We start from the raw sequence: 19,980 nt of genomic DNA, 5'->3' as shown, positions 1-19,980 counted from the left end.
CTTAGTTGCTCCACAGCATGTGGGATCTTCCTGGACCAGGGCTCGAACCCGTGTCCCCTGCATTGGCAGGCGAATTCTTAGCCACTGCACCACCAGGGAAGTCCCTGTCATCATTTCACCGGCTTCAGATTAATATAGGAATCTATCAAAACTCAAATTCTTACAGCTGTACACTAATTTCCATTAAAAAATTTAGTGACATCATTGATGTGGTGTTCATCTTTTTGGTATTTTAATCTCACAATCAATAACTTCCAATTATATGATTTCTAAATCAAAGAGATCTAATATATTCTGATATATATACTCCTTTCCTGAAACCATGCTTTACTGCAACCAATAGGGAAAAGCACATAAATGTCAGTCTTGTCTCAATAATACACTGGATAATTTTATCAGATTCCTACAAGTTTTCTGGGTATTTGCCTCATGGATGTGGGGGAAGAATATGGCATAGCCCCTACCTGAGAACTTTAGAAGAAATGCTACAATAATTAGAAGGCAAACATTCCAAAGTCTGGATGAAAATGCAGAGAATTAGAAATCAGTAAGTTCAAGGTCAACTAAAAATTTTTTTTTCTAGGGACAAACAATTTTTGTGACACTTTCAAAGTGTTACAGTAAACCCTGCCTTAATATTGACAGACAAAAAATCAATTGTATACTATGCAGTTACTGTTGTTGCAAAGTTAATCATGTTTTTTCACTCTGTACCATCAGAAAAAAAAATCACAAGGTAGTTCAATTTCTACTGAACACAGTCCTTGGAAAACTAGACGGGGTCTCAAATGACCACCCAACTTGAGAACAGAGGCTGCGGGAGGCAAGGAGCCAGTTGCGATAGGCTAATAGCATATTAATATTGAAGATTGGGGGGCTTCCCTTCCCTGGTGGCGTAGTGGTTAAGAATCTGCCTGCCAATGCAGGGGACACGGGTTTGAGCCCTGGTCCAGGAAGATCCCACATGCTGCACAGCAGCTCAGCCGCGTGCCACAACTACTGAAGCCTGCACACCTAGAGCCCGTGCTCCACAAAGAGAAGCCACTGCAATGAGAAGCCCACACACTGCAATGAAAAGTAGCCCCCACTCACTGCAACTAGAGAAAGCCTGCGTGCAGCAATAAAGACCCAAGGCAGCCAAAAATAAATTAAAAAAATATATATTGCAGATTGGTTTTCTGCAGTGGTTTTCAGTATTTCAACAAAAGTTCATGTCCTGAATTAATTTTATTTTGCAGGTTTCCCCATCTGGATACAACTTTCATATATTATACATTTCCCCCTTTTGGTTTATTTAAAACACAAGTACTGAGCACACCTAAAAGCACTAGTCAATGATAAGGTTGTGTACATTCAGCAGCCAAGTCCCTGCCCTCATGGAGCGCACATTCTCACGGACATCAATTTTGACTAGCTCATCCTTACACTTTTGTTAAAGCCCAGACCAAACTCTTTTCCTTTCTAAGTGCTATCTCCTAAGTGACATCTGATAAATGTCAAAGTTCTGAATGCAGCCCTTACTGCACCACTCAGAAGGGATCTCTGCTGTGTGCTCTGCTGAACACTAGGATCTGTTTAGCTACTGCTTCAACACCAACTAAGTTAAAATACTTTCTCTCCTATGAGACCTGACGCTTGCAAGAATTCACGTTGCACGTGAGTTTTTTGAAAACAACATTTTGTAGAACTTCTATCCTCTGACAGTTCCTTGATGTTCTTACCACTCTCGCTGCTTTCATAAAATGTGTCCCCAGTATGCATTTTGTGATGACTTATAAGATTGGAGCGCCAACTGAAGCTCTTACCACAGGTCTCACACTTGTAAGGCTTCTCCCCTGTGTGCACTCTTTGATGAGACTGTAGCTGTGAAGGCCGACTGAAGACCTTACTGCATCTGTCACATCTGTACGGCTTCTCTCCAGTGTGGACGCTTTGATGAAGCTGAAGACTTGAGGCCTGAATGAAGTGCTTCCCACACTCCCCACACTTATATGGTTTCTCTCCTGTGTGGACCCTCTGATGCATGTCGAGGTTCAGGCTCCACTTGAAGCCCTTCCCACACTCCTCACATTTGTATGGCTTTTCTCCAGTGTGGACTTTTTGATGGGCTTGAAGGTGTGAACTCCGACCAAAGCTCTTCCCACACTCTTCACATTTGAATGGTTTTTCTCTGCTGTGGACTCTCTCATGGGCCAGAAGATTTGAGGCCTGCCTGAAGACTTTCCCACACTCCTCACAATTATACGGTTTCTCTCCGGTGTGGATTCTGCAATGAATTTTAAGATCTGCTCTACGACTGAATCCCTTCCCACACTCTTCACATTTGTATGGTTTCTCACCGGTATGGATCAGCTGGTGGATCTGAAGTCGTGAACTCTGATTGAAGCCCTGCCCACACTCCTCACACTTGTAAGGTTTCTCTACACTGTGGGCCTTCTGATGGATTTGAAGATATGAACTCTGACGGAAGCCCTTCCCACATACCTCACATTTATAGGGCTTCTCCCCTGTGTGGACAACCAGATGAACTTGATAATGGGAGTTCCTCCTGAAGCTCTTCCCACACTCCTTACATTTGTATGGTTTCTCTCCTGTATGGACTCTTTGATGTGCCTGAAGGTTTGAATTCAGAGTAAAGCCTTTACCACACACATTACGTATGTATGATTTCTCTCCAGTGTGGACTCCCTGATGGGCCTAAAGACCTGAAGGCCGACTAAAGCCTTTCCCACATTCCTCACATTTGTAGGGTTTTTCTCCTGTGTGGACCCTCTGATGAATGTATAGATTTGAGCTACAAATGAAGCCCTTCCCACACTCCTCACATTTGTACGGTTTCTCTCCCGTATGGACTCTCTGATGGGACTGAAGGTGTGAATTCCGACTGAAGCTCTTATCACATGTGTCACATTTGAATGCTTTCTCCCCAGTGTGGACTCTCTGATGGTCCTGAAGGTGAGAGGCCTGACTGAAGGCCCTCCCACACTCCTCACAATTATAAGGTTTCTCTCCCGTGTGGACTTTACAATGAATAGTTAAGTGCTGACCTACGACTGAAGCCTTTCCCACATTCCCCACATTTGAATGGTTTCTCTACAGTGTGGACTTTCTGAGGAGTCTGCAGCTGGGAGTTCTGACTGAACTCCTTGCCACACTCATCACACTCACTGTGTTCTCCTCCCACGTGAACTCTCTGATGAATATGAAGAACCGAGCTGTAACGGAAGCCTTTTCCACACTCACTGCACGTATGAGACTTCTCTTTTGAGTGTAATTGCTGGTGAAGATCAAAGGTGGAGAGATCGGTGAAGGTTTCTTTACATTCATTACACTGGTAAAGTTTTTGTCCCGTGTGAATCATAGTATTCTGATCCAGTGTTGAAACCCTCGTGCTATCTTTTCTATAATCACTGTAGCCGTAAGGTTTTTGACCCTTGTGTACTCCATGAGCATCAAGGTGATGTGAAATCCAACTGATGGTGTCAACATCCTCTTTACACTGACACAGTTTATTTTTCATGGAAATTTGCTGGTGTCTATTCTGATAATTCTGTGACTCAGCCAATGAAGTTTTCCTCCAAGAATCCTGGGCTCTCAAAGTTGCAAACCTTGGATTTCCAGGACTACTGGGATCACCTGCTTTATCATTTAATATACGGTTCTCATCTTCAGAAATTTGAATAGAGTCCTGCCCCAATCTGGCAGGGGGAATCACCTTGTTTGTGGAACTGACAACTATTTATCATGGAGTCTTGGCATCTGGTTAAGTCATTTGCAATTTGTTGCCAGATTTGCCAGCAGGAAAGCTCTTCACGTGATCCTCTGTCTTGAACGGCCCTCAACTCACTTTGATTGTTTTCTTCTAGAGGGACAGAGAATTCAGAGATGTGGACACGTGAAAGCTTTGTTCAAAGATTCAAGATTTTACACTTAAGACACAGTATGAGACTTTAATGAACCTCAGGATGGTTCAGCTTATCTTTCGCACGACAAATGAAGTTCTCTGGTTTATATACTAACAGAAACCAAGAGATGGTCTGTTAAACTCCCAAATACTTAGCATTAATGAAACCCATTTAAAACCAAATGACTACTCGGACATACTATTTAAATCATCTTTTAAAAATTACATGTCATTCCTACCATAACACAGTATCAATAAAGACAAGCATTTTGCTGTGCTCACAGCTTTAACAGTGCCTAGCAGTTAGTCAGGGCTCAAGAAATGCATGCACAGGTGAACTCAGTTTGATTTCTAGGATTCTCTACAATTCTGAATCCCAGGTTAAGTTTGAACCAAGTCAGAGAAGCGAAACAGCTTTTACAAGTCAGGTATCAGATACAGGAAAAGGACTGGAAAGTACAGTTTGGCTTAAGTTGAAAGGCTGCACCCGAGGCGGCAGCACACCAAGGGGGTTAGTGCTGAGGAGGATATGAAAGGGGCTAAAAACCGGGACTGCCCCGGTGGCACAGTGGTTAATAATCTGCCTGCCAGTGCAGGGGACACAGGTTCGAGCCCTGGTCCGGGAAGATCCCACATGCCGCAGAGCAACTAAGCCCGTGAGCCACAACTACTGAGCCCACGTGCCACAACTACTGAAGCCCGCGTTCCTAGAGACCGTGCTCTGAAACAAGAGAAGCCACTGCAATGAGAAGCCTGCGCACCACAACGAAGAGCTGCTCCCACTCACCACAACGAGAGAAAAGCCCATATGCAGCAACCAAGACCCAATGCAACCAACAATTAATTAATTTTAAAAAAGGGTCTAAGAATCAGTGGGGTTAAAAAAAAGCATGAAGACCTATGCACTGGATCCTTCTCAGGCATTTGTGCTGCCTAATATGTTCCTCCACTCCCCCTGCCAAGCAGGAGTCAAAATTTAGAGGCTAGGGAAGAATGCTGTCTCTTTAAAAACAGCATGGAAAATTTTTGGACACAGATACATTGGTCTTTAACAAGAATGAGTTCCAAAGTGAAGAATGGGCTTTATGAGTGAGCTGGGAATAAATTCCATAGCCTGTGATAAGTATTGAGAAGAAACAGACTAGAAACTATTAAAGAATGATCAAAGCACTCAAGGTGACATTATCTAAAATGCCTTCTACAAGATACATACAAATGCACACACACACACACACAAAATGTTTGTACAGCTAACAAAGATCGATTTCTTATTAGTGAGGTGGGCTTTGGAGGAGGCAAATGGGACGCAGCGGGGCAAATCTTTTAAGGGAAAGGCTAACTCACCAGCTGGCTGTTTTCTGAGACCTGTTCTCCCCTGGTATAAGGGATAAGGAAATAGAAATTTCTTTCCTTCTATGGGAGGGTTACCTAAGAAGTAGACATAAGAATCCTCATTCACAACAGTATTTCCTCCCCAAATGAATTTGCTCTGCTACTGAGAGCTCAAGGAAAGTCACAGGGAAAGCATTTTACTCAGTTTGGTTATAATTACAGGTTCTGTACATATTTTTTGTGCAAGTTGATGAGGGCCAACTTGTACAGAAAGGCAAACACACACATACACACATCATGGGCACCTGAGAAGTTAGAATTAGGCTAGGAATTCATTTGAAGACAAAAAAACATTTAGCAATATCCCTTATTCACTCGGATTTGTTCACCGCCTACTAGCTATTTTCATGGAAGGCTAATTTCTCTATCCATTAACTCATTCGTTTATTCAAGAAATATTTAAGAGTTCCTGTCATGTACCAAGACTATGCTAAGCACTGAGGCTAGTGAGCAATAAACATATAACAGACCGAATTCCTCCTGCACTCCTGGATTACCCTCCAGTGGAAGAAAGAGAGGTGAGAAACAGGTGAACAAAATGTACATGAGTGAAACGCTTAGAGACAAAACAAGGCAGGGCAGAGAGAGTAAGAAAGAGAGGACTGTATTTTCCATAGGGTGGTCAGAGGACAGCCACCTCCTCATCTTTAAGGTGACTGACTGAAAGAAGTAGAGGCCTAAAAGATTACAGGTGAAAGAGTATTCCAGGCAGAGAGAAGGACCAGGAAAAGGCTCTGTGGCAGAAGCATCCTTTGCAGGTCTGGAAAAGATAGGGTAAGAGGGAGGAGAGGTGGTGTATTCAGGGAGGTGGTGGAGAACGAACAGCAGCCCACAGAAGGCTCTAGAAGCCACTTTAAGTGGTTTTTATTCTAAGTAAAAGAAGCCACAAGAGAATTTTGAAACAAGAACATAACCTGACTTAAAGTTACAAAAGATCACTTTGCCACCTAAAGAACAAACTGTGGGAGGAGAAGGGTGGCAACAGGTGACCAGTACAAAGACTATGCAATAATCCTGGAAAGAGATTTCCAACTGGGACCAGGTGATGGACAGCACAGGGCTGGTGAGAAGCAAAACAGATAGAGAGCTAACCACAGGAACTCACGGCTGCTTGGTTCTCACCTAAATTTCTATCTGGGTTGCTGAATTCATCAACCAAAGCCTCTCTTCTCTTTCTATATGTTTTGTATCTCGTTTGAAGAATGAGAACATGCAAAGTCACAAGTTAACATGAACGGGCTAGAGCGAAAGTTTACTAGAAATTTGAGTTCCAACTGCATAGTCAAGGTATTGAAAGCTGTGTTTTTCAAACTTTGTATCACGACCCACTGAAGAAACAGCATTTATTTCACAACCTAGATACACAGGTAGAAAAGTATACATTACTAAAACGAAGCTTGAATGACCTATATCTAACCAATGTCTCTTTTCATGAAATCTGTTCCCACTGGCTCTCACACCACTCATGCCATCGCCCAGAGTTTCTGCTGCAATGTGTTGTACTCTTCCTAAGAAACTCTGATATTTTCTATACTATTTTATTTCATTAAAAAGTCACACGTAGGGCTCAATAAATTGGCTTTATGATCCACTAATGGCAGGGAGGGAAATCTGAAGAAGAATACACAAGGTACAGCAAGATACTGCCGATTTACAGTTCTTTTACAAAATAATTGAAAAGGACCTGAAACACACTGTTTGGAAAGACCAGAGACATCCTCTCGTGTCCCACAGGAATTGCAAAAGTCTGGTCCCCAAACTCAGGGAACCACCTCAAGAGGCCCAAAGCCTTGAAACACCAAGGTCACAAAGACACTCGCAGAGAAAGGCTGTCCTCACCCACTGAGACCAGGTTCCCGAAGTGTTCCACCATCACATCCTGGTACAGCTTCCTCTGGGCCGAGTCCAGCAGCCCCAGCTCCTCCTCTGTGAAGGCCACGGCCACGTCCTTGAAGGTCACCGCCTCCTACGACAAACAACACCACCTCAATCTTATACCCAGTGGCCAGTGGAAGAGGGGCAGCCCCGAGGAGACGAGGAGGATGGGAAGTTGCTCCGGCTCCTGTGAGGTGTGCAGACTTCCCAGCACCCCCTCCTTCCATCCTGCCAATGCCACACACTGACTTTCCTCAGCCTCACTGGACGTGCAGCTATGAAAGAGAAAGCTTTGTGTGTTTACCTGGGGCTCTCAGACAACTCATAAGTAAACTCCCTAGAATTCTAACCACTGGATCCTGAACTAAAAAGCTTTCACTGTTTAATTATTATTGCCAAGTGCCCCAGAAACAGTTACCAATTTAGTCCTGGCAGTATTTGATGGCACCTGCTTTCTCACTGAGGTCGGAACCAGCTGAGAAGGAGTGTTATATGTGGAAACTAACCAAAAGGCCATGCCAGGTCTCTGAATGAAAACTCTCTCTTTCCCCGTTTCTGTCTTTCGCTTGAATGCAATACTCTGACTCCAGACCCTTGGTTTTCTGGGTGAGTCTGAGTTGGTTCCTCCTTTTTTCACAACCCCGATTCTTTATATTTAAAACAAAGATGAAACCAAGCACCTCTTTATACAATTGTTCTGAGCTGTCTATGCAGTGACAAGTGCTTTAAGTACCACTGGACTTTTTAAACTAAGGTCATGCATTACTCTGATTAGAAAAAAATATAAGATGGAAAAAGAAACAAACCAGTAAATAAAATACACAAAGGGTCTGACTCAAGCATGGGGAAGACTGAATCTAACTCTGGTCGTGAGAAAACTTCCAACAATACCTGATTTTTTCTGCGTGAAGCAGCAGTTTGATCCTGCTGTGCTCTGCCGTATTTGGATATTCTACCAAAAAACATCCAAGGCACCACATGTAAAACATACCTCTTAAATTCTGAATACCTAAACCTACTATGTTAAGGGCAAAAAGGGGCAATATTCTTCAGAACAGATATTTTGAGAAAAAGGTTAAATCAGGAACACTGTCACTGTAGTGCTCCTAAAACAGGAGAAGTCTTTAAACTAAATGTCTGTGCATAAAGAATAGTTTAAAGAATAGGTGCAGGGCTCCCCTGGTGGCGCAGTGGTTGAGAGTCCGCCTGCCGATGCAGGGGACACGGGTTCGTGCCCCGGTCCGGGAAGATCCCACATGCCGCGGAGCAGCTGGGCCCGTGAGCCATGGCCGCTGAGCCTGCGCGTCCGGAGCCTGTGCCCCGCAACGGGAGAGGCCACAACAGTGAGAGGCCCGCATACCAGAAAAAAAAAAAAAAATAGGTGCATAAGTTTGCAGGAACATGATAAAGCAATTAAAAGTGAATGTTAGCTAGTATTAAATGAAAAAAACAATTTAAAACTGTATCTATGTTATAAATACGAATACACATCCATGAATACATATGATGAAGAGATTACAGAAATATAAAAGCAGCTAATTTGTAAGCAGGTAAGCAGTAGACTGGAAGATGTCCTTCATTTCCCTTAATTTTTCTTTTACTTGTAAAATAAAAAAAATGATGAAATAAAACAAAAATTAAAACCGAAACCAATTAAATTTAACAGGAATTTTAAAAAAAGCACACATGGCACACTCAGGTCCTCATATGCTTAGACTCTCCTTGAAAGAGAAAACCCATATGGAACTATACCCAATATTTCGTAATAACCTATAAGGGAAAAGAATCTGAAAATATATGTATATATATGTATAACTGAATCACTTTGCTGTACACCTGAAATTAATACATTGTAAATCAACTATACTCCAATCAAAAAAAAAAAAAGAAAAAGAAAAAAAGAGGAAAACCTGTGTCCAACCTGAGTACAAAAATGGCGTTTTTAACAGCAAGAAAGGCAAGCTCTACTCACCTGGAATGTGCTCATTTTCTCTCTCCTTCTGGGGCAGTGCAGAGTCCTAGCAAGACAGACAGGGAAAGAAGAAGTCAAACTGGAAACTGGTTTAAAGAAAAAGAAGTCACTAACCCACGTGGTGCTCATTGTGAATTACCAAGGCTCCCAGTCCTCGGGGTGGCTACAGCTGATTATGCTTGATGAGCAGAGCCCCACGCAGATACCAGATGCCCCCGTGAACCCCCTCAGTGGCTGTGTGAGGAATGACCTGCCCAGCCATACACAGTGGCCCCCTCACAGTGTGCCTGCAGCTTCCACAGGGGTCATTCTTATTCTGGGTATGGGGTAAACAGAGACCATGTAAGTCAGAGTAGGTTTTGGAGTCAATATGCATGGGCTCTGATCAGGCTACGCCATTCACTAGCAGTGTCACCCTGGGCAAATTATTCACATCTCTTCGCCTCAGTTCTGTCTTCTGCCAGTAGGGGAGAACACGGGCATCCACCTCGTGAGATCGTCATAAGGTAGGAAGCTCTGAGAACACCACTGTCAGGGTTTCTTATTTCTTAGCAACTGCGGTAAAGCAGATGATATTTTAGTTAGAAATTATCCTTAGAGATGTGATTTCTACCAACAGAAGACTGTCAGACATGTGGAGGTCGTACGTTGTTGCCCTGTTATGTGAGAGTCTTTATAGACTTCTGAAAATCTCTGCTTGTCTTCCTGAAGATTTTGTGACTGCAACAATAATATTTAAATTGACATGGACAACTTTTTACAAAAGGTATAAAAATACGTTAAGTTTCTTTTTAAACAGGAAGTACCCTTTTGACAATTATGCACAGAGGTAAAGAGAACTAATAAAAGCCAGGATTCTGCAACAACAATAAAAAATAGTTTGACAGTCCATACCTAATTCAAATGAAAAAAAGACAGGAATCTGAATTGTAATTATATCATTATAAATATAGGAAAGTTTAAGAAATAAATGGGAGACTTCCCTGGTGGTGCAGTGGATAAGACGCCACATTCCCAATGCAGGGGGCCCGGGTTCGATCTAGTACAAAAGATGGCAATGATTCCACTCCCCAAAGCTTGGGAGAGAGATATCTTCACAACTTCTAACGACCTCCATTTTGACTCTACACTTGCTAGCTGTCTTCTGCTCAATTCAGGATTCTGAAAGGGGCCCTGACAGTTGACAATAATTAGTGGGGGAATAAAATCATTGGACTAAGTAGGCCTTTGGTGAAGCCAGCTCAGTTTTATCTGTGACATCCAGCAGGGTCAATTTCCTCGGCCTCAGTTTCCAGAAAAGACCCTCTCTTGAGCTTCTCGAATTTTCACGTGCATGTGAATTACTGCGGGATCTTGTTGGAATGCAGCCTCCTGGACCCCCTACGCAGAAATTATAAATCAGAACGTCTCGAATGGGGCTCAAGGCTGGGCATTTCTATCCAAGTGATGCCAATGCCGCTGGTTTGTGGAACACAATTTGAGTAGCACTGCAGTGTAACATCAGTCCCACAAAAAACAGCCTCCACTACACAGAAACATACACAAAGAGTAACCAGACAAAAAGGCACTAAAACATTAACAACTGTTATCTTTACATCCTAAAGTTACAGATAATTAAAATTTTTCTTTATGTATATATCTGCATTTTTCCATAATGATTATGCTACTTCTATGATATACATATTATTTGAAATAAAATAAATGACCCAGTTGAGAAAACTATCTTAAACACTCATAAAATAGCCTAAACCTTGCTCTCAAGGTCCCCACAATTAAGTCCCAACCTCCTTTCATGATATGATTCTAGCCAGTACCCTATGCTCAAAGAGAATATACCAAAGGGATTAGCAAACTCAGCTGCTGGACTCAAACTGCCTGGGTCCCAACCCCAGCTCTGCCTCCTACCATCTGGGTGAGGATGGGCCAACAGGGTTGTGTTCCCTGCCTTAAAGTAGAGAAAACAGCAGTACCAATTCAGAGCCACCGCCTGATGGAAATGTGTTCATTTGCATAAAGCTTTTAGAATGGAAATTAGTGACCAAGGCTCAGTTATCATCCTTACCCATGTCTCATACGTTCTACAATTTATAGGAATATCTTAAGTAGAAGAATGCCAAGTCCTACTCACGTGGGGCTCTGCTGCCTCTTCCTCCGTGCAGTGCTTTTTGAGAAGCCAGGGCTGGGGAAGGAAAGGAGACTGTGAAATACCAGGGCTGTGTTTCCATCCCCACTAATTCATACCGCACCCCCTTCCGCCCCCGTACCAGCTAGAAGTCCTCTCCTTCCAAAACAGGCCAGGAGTCCAGGACAATTCAGCTTCCTGGGCTCACAGAATCCCGCTGCGAAATGGGTGCCTCCCGAATTAGCGTAGTATTAATACCAACCATGTATCAGGCAGTTGTAGACCTTTTACTTGTGCTATCTCGTTTCTCCGCACAACACTATATTAACAAGGCATTCCTTTTTCCCTCCTTTTACCGAACAGCAACGGAGGCACAGAGGAGTTAAGCAACTCACCCAGTGTGACGCCGTATGAAGCGGTAGGGCTAGCTCATAGGTGGGGGACGGGGTCAGGTTAGGGGTGAAGAAAACCGGGGAGACCCTCAAACCCCAGGAGGCACGACCTGAGCCCACCCCATCCCGGCTACGTTACCAAACGCAAAGAAGCTCCGCCCGCGGGACGTACATCACCACTCCAGGCCCTCAAACCTCCGCTTTTAGCCGCTCCTCCTCTTTCTCCCCAAATGAAAGGTCTGCAAAGGGGAAGCTTGAATGGGTCGTGAAGAGCGGACCTGAAACACCGTCACCAGGCAGAACATGGCTGCTACGTGTCCTCCTGGGGCGGAAGTGCCTGCGACTAACCCGGAACTCCTGGACCATATTTCCCAGAATTCCGCGGGTAAACCTTTACAGCGAGGCGTTACTGTAGCTGCAGTATATGGGACTACACGAGTTTACGAGCTCTGGACTACATGTCCCAGAATGCAAGGGTGGGTGCGGGGGTGTCTACCGGCACGAGCTCTGGACTACATGTTTTCACTTTCCGGAATCCCTGAGAAGGTCTCAGGCCGTCTTGCCGTTCTACTGTGTAGGCCTCAGAAGAGTGTAGATTCTGTTCATTGAAAGGCGTACAAACTCAGTCGAATTTTGGACGTCTTCAAGAGGCTAAGCGACGTAAAAGCATTAACAGCCACGAAGGCTTCCTGGTAAACCCCAAAGAGTTTCACCATTGGAATAAGGGGAGAAGGAAACTGGGCTTTCTTTGGCAGGGACTGAAGCCAAACGCCAAAACACCTCATTCCCTGAAATTGTGTAAAGGTGAACGTGTTTTGTTAGCATCTTACAACCCGTGCAGAAGCAAGGGAAAATCCTTTCTAGAGACAGACATCAACATCCTAGGTCTCAAGTTATTTCTGTAATTATAAAATCTGTGACATTGCTATTTGACCAAGTGAACTTTAAGGGGAAGGAAAAAGCATTACTTGACATACGGAGGGACACTTCACAGTCATAAAAGTTTCAAATTCTCAGAAACTAATAACTTCAGCTGATACTTTATAAAGCAAACATTGACAGAACCATGAAGAGAAACATTCAAATTCATAATTGGATCTGGAGATTGGAACACATACATAGAGGGAAATGTTGAGCCTTAAAAGCATATATTAAAGTAGCAAGGGGGGCTTCCCTGGTGGCGCAGTGGTTGAGAGTCCGCCTGCCGATGCAGGGGACATGGGTTCGTGCCCTGGTCCGGGAAGATCCCACATACCACGGAGCGGCTGGGCCCCTGAGCCATGGCCGCTGAGCCTGGGCGTCCGGAGCCTGTGCTCCGCAACGGGAGAGGCCACAACAGTGAGAGGCCCGCGTACAGCAAGGAAAACAAAAACAAAACAAAACAAAACAAATAAAGTAGAAAGGAAGTTGAAAATTGATTCAGAAAACATCCATTTCAGGAAATTAATAAATGAATAATAAAACTGAAGAAGGCAGATGGAAAAATATAAGATCAGATGAATGAAATACAAAAATAAAGTAGATCCCACACACACCCACAAAACAGAAATTAAAGAAACAAACAAAACAAACAAAAAAAGATCATCCATAGTATAAACAAAGATTTTTTCAAAAATGTGTTCCAAATTCTTTCAGGAAAATATCCTCCAAGAACTATTCCTGACTTAAGCCAACATAGCACACAGGATTTCTTTCCACTACAAGGAAAGTGAAATCTTGGATATAGCATGATGAAATACGGTAACATGATTAAGTTTTATTTATTCACCTCCTGTTCCCTATGGCACCCTCCACTCCCTTCTCTACCCCGTAAGCTACCATTCTAATTTGTTTGATGTGTTTTCTTTTGGGTGTGTTCTTGTGCAAAATGTGCACTTGTGTATATTTTCAATTCATATAAATAATATTGTGTCATAAAATTCATTCTGGTGTTTATTTCCTTCATTCAGGAGTATATTTTTAAGATTCACCCATCCAGGCTTCCCTGGTGGCACAGTGGTTGAGAGTCTGCCTGCCGATGCAGGGGACGCGGGTTCATGCCCCAGTCTGGGAAAATCCCACATGCCGTGGAGCGGCTGGGCCCGTGAGCCATGGCTGCTGAGCCTGCACGTCCGGAGCCTGTGCTCCGCAGCGGGAGAGGCCACAACAGCGAGAGGCCCACGTACCGCAGAAAAACAAACAAACAAAAAAAACATTCACCCCTCTATCTAATTTGTTTCATAGAGTTCCATTTTCTGCACCCACATTTTACCTGTACTCTTCCAACTGCCATGCCAATGATAATAAAATAAACATCTTCTTACATTTGTTTATAGACGTATCTGAGAATTTCTTTGGAACACATACCCGAGTGAAATTATTTCATAGCAAATATGTATACTTTAATAATATAGCCAGATTGACTTCCTGAACGGCTACACCAGTCCAGATTACCAAAGAGTTGCACGTCAGGTTTTTGTGCAACCACTTACCTTCATTTGGACGACTCATCACCGTTTTGCTAGTGTATTAAATGTATAGTAGTATCTTGTTTTAGTTAAATTTCTCTGATTTCTAATAAGTTTGATCTTTTTTTCAAATGCTTGGTAGCTTCATCTATAAGTGTCTACTTAAAACTTTTGCCCCATTTTCTAATGTGGATGCTATCTTTTTCTTCCTCATTTCTATTACATATTCTGATTATTAATACCTTTTCAGTTTTACCAATTACAAGTATCCTTTCCTAATTGGGCACGTGTTTCTAAAATTTTTCTATTGTGTTCTTCATGGAATAGAAATCTTTAATTATAAGATAATAAACCAATAATTTCTTAATATCTGTGCTTCTGAAACTCCTCAGGTGAAAAAATATATTTCTACCTTTTAAAAATTAACTTTCTAGACTTATCTTTCACATGTAGGTCCTTTAAATATTTTGGAGTCTATTTATGTACATTTTATTACATGGGATCCACTTTTATTTTTCTCCAAGAGAAATTCTTAAAAATAGTGATATTCATGGCTTGAAGATTCAATATTACAAAGATATCAGTAATCCTCAAAATGATCTATAGGCTCAATCAAACCCCAATAAAAACATCAGCATTTTTTCCCTTGGAAATTGATGAGATGTTTACAAATATTATGTGGGAAAGCAAAGAGCTACAAGAAGAGCTGGGGGCTTCCCTGGTGGCGCAGTGGTTGAGAATCTGCCTGCTAATGCAGGGGACACGGGTTTGAGCCCTGGTCTGGGAAGATCCCACATGCCACGGAGCAACTAGGCCCGTGAGCCACGTACTGAGCCTGCGCGTCTGGAGCCTGTGCTCCCCAACAAGAGGCCGTGATAGTGAGGCCCACGCACCACGATGAGGAGTGGCCCCCGCTTGCCACAACTAAAGAAAGCCCTCGCACAGAAACGAAGACCCAACACAGCCAAAATAAGTAAATAAACTCCTACCCCCAACATCTAAAAAAACATAAAAATAAAAAATAAAAGAAGAGCTGGGACAATCTGAAAGAAGAATGAAAAGAAAGATATTAGTCACATTAAACCTTACTATAAATCTATAATATAAGATAGTCTGGTGTTTGCTCAAGGATAGACAAGATAATAGACATCAAAATCCATGTTGAAACAGACATTATAACAACGTGTAAAAAGAAAACACTGCAGGGAGCTCCCTGGTGGTCTAGTGGTAAGGATTTGGCACTTTCACTGTGGTGACCCTGGTTCAATCCCTGGTCAGGGAACTGAGATCCTGCAAGCCACGCAGCACGGCCAAAAGAAAAAAGAAAGAAAAGAAAACACTGCAGCAGAGAGGGGGAAGAACTCTTGTTAATACAGTTGATCCTTGAACTAGGGTTCAAGGGGGTTAGGGGTGCCAACCCTCTGCTAAGTTGAAAATCCAAGTATAACTTATAGCCAGTCCTCTGTACGTACATGGTTTCTCCATAATCGGCAATTCTGCATCTGAGGATTGAACCAACCTTGGATCGTGTAGTAGTGCAGTATTTACTATTCAAAAAAATCCTCGTATAAGTGCACTTGTGTAGTTTAAACCCATGTTGTCCAAGGGTCAACTATTGGTTCTCAGTCAGCTGGATATCCATATGGGAAAAATATTAATCATTACTGCATAGGATATAAAAATATAAATTCCAGAAGATCTGCAGACTTAAATTTGAAAAGTAAACAATGATGCTTTAGGAAAGAAACGTAAGATAACAGCCTTTTTGCCTTGGAGTAGGAAGAATTTCTTAAGACCAAAAAAATCACCAACTGTGAAAGAAAAAATTGAAAAATTGGACTATTTCAAAGTTAAGAAACACCGTAAACCCAAACGCAGCACTCTTGGGCCAAAAGTGAGAGAGATTTTAAAAACATCTATGGAATAAAAGACTCAGATGCATCCCTCATGCCCATGCATTCTTCAAGGGTCAACTGTATCTACCAAAGTTGAACATATACCCTATAACCCTTTGGTTCCACCCATAGAAATATCCCTCAAACAAGTGCACAAGGCACATTCTAGATTGCTCACATCACCACTAACTGTGATAGCCAAGAATGGGGAAGTACCCAATACCCACCAATAATGGGATTAATAAATAGATTTTGATATGTTTACACACTGCAATAATATCCACCAATGAAAATGAATCAACGGTATCCACTCCCATCAATATGGATAAATGTCATGGATATACTGTGGAGCAAATGAAGCCAACACAAAATAGCACCTATTACATGACTCCATTTATATCAAGTACAAAATAGGCTAAGTGAATCTACACCATTACAAATTAGTGGCTACCATATGGAAAGGAAGGTTACTAGAAAGAGCCAAAAAGGGATGCTTCTAGGGTTTGGGGTTTGTCCTGGTCCTCCAAGAACCAGACGGCAAAGTGCTGAGAAAGACTTTAATGAACAAATATTTCATTAGGGGAAACATCGGAGAGAAAATGGCAGGGAGCTCTGGAAGGCTGGCAGAACTATCAGCGCATAGTGCAAGTCTGACCCTGAGTGAAGATTTGGAAGAAAGATTTGGTAAATCATCCGAGACTGCCTTGTCATCTACGTAAAATCCTTCAAGGCTGTCAGAGTCCTTGAAAAAAGGTCACTGGACAGAGGAATCCTGGTCTCCAAGAAATGGCCTGCCTTAGGATCCCTGCTGTGCTGACTAGGAGCAATCAGGGGCAAGGCCGGCCTCCAGGCAAACGTGGTGATGGATTTAAGAGCAGCAGCTGGGACCTTTGGCCAGTTATGCTCCCTGTGGTCATAACTGTGAAACAGGAGACTCTCAATGTGGATGCTTCCTTGTGATAAGATCTGGTTGTTTATTTCTGTCAGAAATAATCCTGAAGCAACGTTGCGTCCTTCTCAGTATATCATACCCCAGAGATCTAAAACGTTCGTTTGTTCTGTTATTGATAATGTTCACCTCTTGGCTAAGGTAGTGTTCACCAAATTTATACCTACTGTATTTCTTGTTGTGATCAATACTTTGTGGAGAGATATTTGGGGTTTTGTAGCATCCTGCTCCTTGTAAACTTTCAACCAGTAGTTTTATAATTCATTGATTACTCTTGCCAGAACCTATCATTACTATGATGGTTGTAAATAATGATTTTTACATTACGTCATTCCTTCTATATGTTTATGGTTTGGCATTCTATTATGAGAGCCCTTCCTTCCCTCCCTTCCTCTTTTTTTATTCATATTCTGTATGATAATTATTTATTTTAGGGTCAAATTGCTCAGATTTACCCAGTGTGAGTCTCTTCAAGCTGGATCTTTTTACACGTCCCACCACTCTTTCCTACTTTCTGGCACAGTAAATTTTCTCCAGGATCATTCTACACTTTCCTTGCTCCAGCCCTGAAATAGAAACGTGGATATACATGCTTATATACATCACATACACATGTGTGTTTGTATATCCTCGCACTTCCATATCTACTTCTGTAAATACCTAGCACGTGCACTCACTCCCTCTCTATCTCTACAGATGGGTGGACGGATGGATGGATGGGTAGACAGATCTGTATAAATAACTTATGGTCAGACTTCCATATCCGTGGTTCCTCTGTATCTGCAATTCTGCAACCATGGGTTCAACCAACCACAGATCATGTAGTACTGTAGTAATTACTATTAAAAAAAAAAACCCTGCATATAAGTGGACCTGCCCAGTTCAAACCCATATTGTTCAAGGGTCAACTGTAACTTGCTAAATAAAGCCCTTTAACCAACTATATTAAAAATACCACCATTGGTCTGCGTATGGAATGCCATCCAAACCTGCTTTGTCCTTACTGGTGCCACATCCAGAGGGTCCTCTGCTATTATGCTCAGTTCTCTCCTCATGTGCATCTTTTCAACAAGAGAAACTTTTTTTTTTAAACCTCCACAATGTAGGTATATCCACTTTTGTTTCTAGCTCCAGGATTTTCCCTCTCCCTATTATGGATCTGTAGTTAAAGCACAGCATAAATAATAAAGCTTCAACTGTTGAAACTCATGAATTTTTCTGTGTATGCAAAATAATCTGAGAACTGTTTTGTTTTTGAAATTGGCTTCCAGAGTTCATACCATAATTTTGATCTTATATGCCTTATGACAATATAGAACAATCATATGAGGTCTTAACTGCAAGGGATAATTATTTAATACTTTTTCAAATTCTATTAAAATAATTTCCTGCTTTGGCAATACCCACTATTCAATGAAAAAAATATAACATGAAGTTATAAAATGGAAAAATATCACAAAATGCTCCTTGCCTAGGAAAACCACTCTGGAAGAGTATCCCTTTACACATGATCTTATGCATGTACACATACATGTGTGCACATGCACACATACACAAACACTAACAAAGATTTATGGTTGATTATACTATGAAGGCTACAATCTGTGACCTCTCAAAGCCCATACTGTGTATCTCCTGCGATTATGATATGTCATAAATTTTTAAAATAAACTTTTTATTTAATTTATTTATTTTGGGCTGCATTGGGTCTTCGTTGCTGCGTGCGGGCTTTCTCTAGTTGCAGTGAGTGTGGGCTACTCTTCGTTGCGGTGCGCGGGCTTCTCATTGCAGTGGCTTCTCTTGTTGCGGAGCACAGGCTCTAAGCACGTAGGCTTCAGTTGTTGTGGCACACAGCCTCAGTAGTTGTGGCACACGGGCTTAGTTGCTCCACAGCATGTGGGATCTTCCTGGACCAGGGCTCGAACCCGTGTCCCCTGCATTGGCAGGCGAATTCTTAGCCACTGCACCACCAGGGAAGTCCCTGTCATCATTTCACCGGCTTCAGATTAATATAGGAATCTATCAAAACTCAAATTCTTACAGCTGTACACTAATTTCCATTAAAAAATTTAGTGACATCATTGATGTGGTGTTCATCTTTTTGGTATTTTAATCTCACAATCAATAACTTCCAATTATATGATTTCTAAATCAAAGAGATCTAATATATTCTGATATATATACTCCTTTCCTGAAACCATGCTTTACTGCAACCAATAGGGAAAAACACATAAATGTCAGTCTTGTCTCAATAATACACTGGATAATTTTATCAGATTCCTACAAGTTTTCTGGGTATTTGCCTCATGGATGTGGGGGAAGAATATGGCATAGCCCCTACCTGAGAACTTTAGAAGAAATGCTACAATAATTAGAAGGCAAACATTTCAAAGTCTGGATGAAAATGCAGAGAATTAGAAATCAGTAAGTTCAAGGTCAACTAAAAATTTTTTTTTCTAGGGACAAACAATTTTTGTGACACTTTCAAAGTGTTACAGTAAACCCTGCCTTAATATTGACAGACAAAAAATCAATTGTATACTATGCAGTTACTGTTGTTGCAAAGTTAATCATGTTTTTTCACTCTGTACCATCAGAAAAAAAAAATCACAAGGTAGTTCAATTTCTACTGAACACAGTCCTTGGAAAACTAGACGGGGTCTCAAATAACCACCCAACTTGAGAACAGAGGCTGCGGGAGGCAAGGAGCCAGTTGTGATAGGCTAATAGCATATTAATATTGAAGATTGGGGGGCTTCCCTTCCCTGGTGGCGTAGTGGTTAAGAATCTGCCTGCCAATGCAGGGGACACGGGTTTGAGCCCTGGTCCAGGAAGATCCCACATGCTGCACAGCAGCTCAGCCGTGTGCCACAACTACTGAAGCCTGCACACCTAGAGCCCGTGCTCCACAAAGAGAAGCCACTGCAATGAGAAGCCCACACACTGCAATGAAAAGTAGCCCCCACTCACTGCAACTAGAGAAAGCCTGCGTGCAGCAATAAAGACCCAAGGCAGCCAAAAATAAATTAAAA

General features: G+C 42.2%; 2 protein-coding genes across 2 annotated transcripts in view; one reads left to right on the top strand and one right to left on the bottom strand.

Annotated features, from left to right (window-relative positions):
• The window catches only part of LOC309816131 (protein FAM170A-like), a gene marked incomplete at both ends in the record, with an annotated part of 592,257 nt that extends 589,548 nt beyond the window's left edge, over nucleotides 1-2,709 (top strand). The window contains one exon of the mRNA XM_082646798.1: nucleotides 2,679-2,709. Coding sequence (XP_082502924.1) covers nucleotides 2,679-2,709 — 31 coding nt within the window. The remainder of the gene's footprint in view (nucleotides 1-2,678) is intronic.
• Nucleotides 2,710-7,100: 4,391 nt separating this feature from the next.
• Nucleotides 7,101-11,963, bottom strand: LOC309816130 (zinc finger protein-like; the record flags this gene model as incomplete). The annotated part of the gene is made up of 4 exons (XM_082646797.1): nucleotides 11,797-11,963; nucleotides 11,272-11,322; nucleotides 9,144-9,189; nucleotides 7,101-7,262 (listed from the first exon to the last, which is right to left on the bottom strand). The coding sequence occupies exons 1-4, from the start codon at nucleotides 11,829-11,831 to the stop codon at nucleotides 7,101-7,103; spliced, it is 294 nt and encodes a 97-aa protein (XP_082502923.1). The 5' UTR covers nucleotides 11,832-11,963.
• Nucleotides 11,964-19,980: the final 8,017 nt, after the last annotated feature.

The sequence above is a fragment of the Mesoplodon mirus genome (genome assembly GCF_964341445.2).
Source record: "Mesoplodon mirus genome assembly, contig: SUPER_14_unloc_1, whole genome shotgun sequence".
Lineage (NCBI taxonomy): Eukaryota > Metazoa > Chordata > Mammalia > Artiodactyla > Ziphiidae > Mesoplodon > Mesoplodon mirus.
Note: the sequence above shows the minus strand (reverse complement) of the source record. Positions and strands in the feature narration are given on the sequence as shown.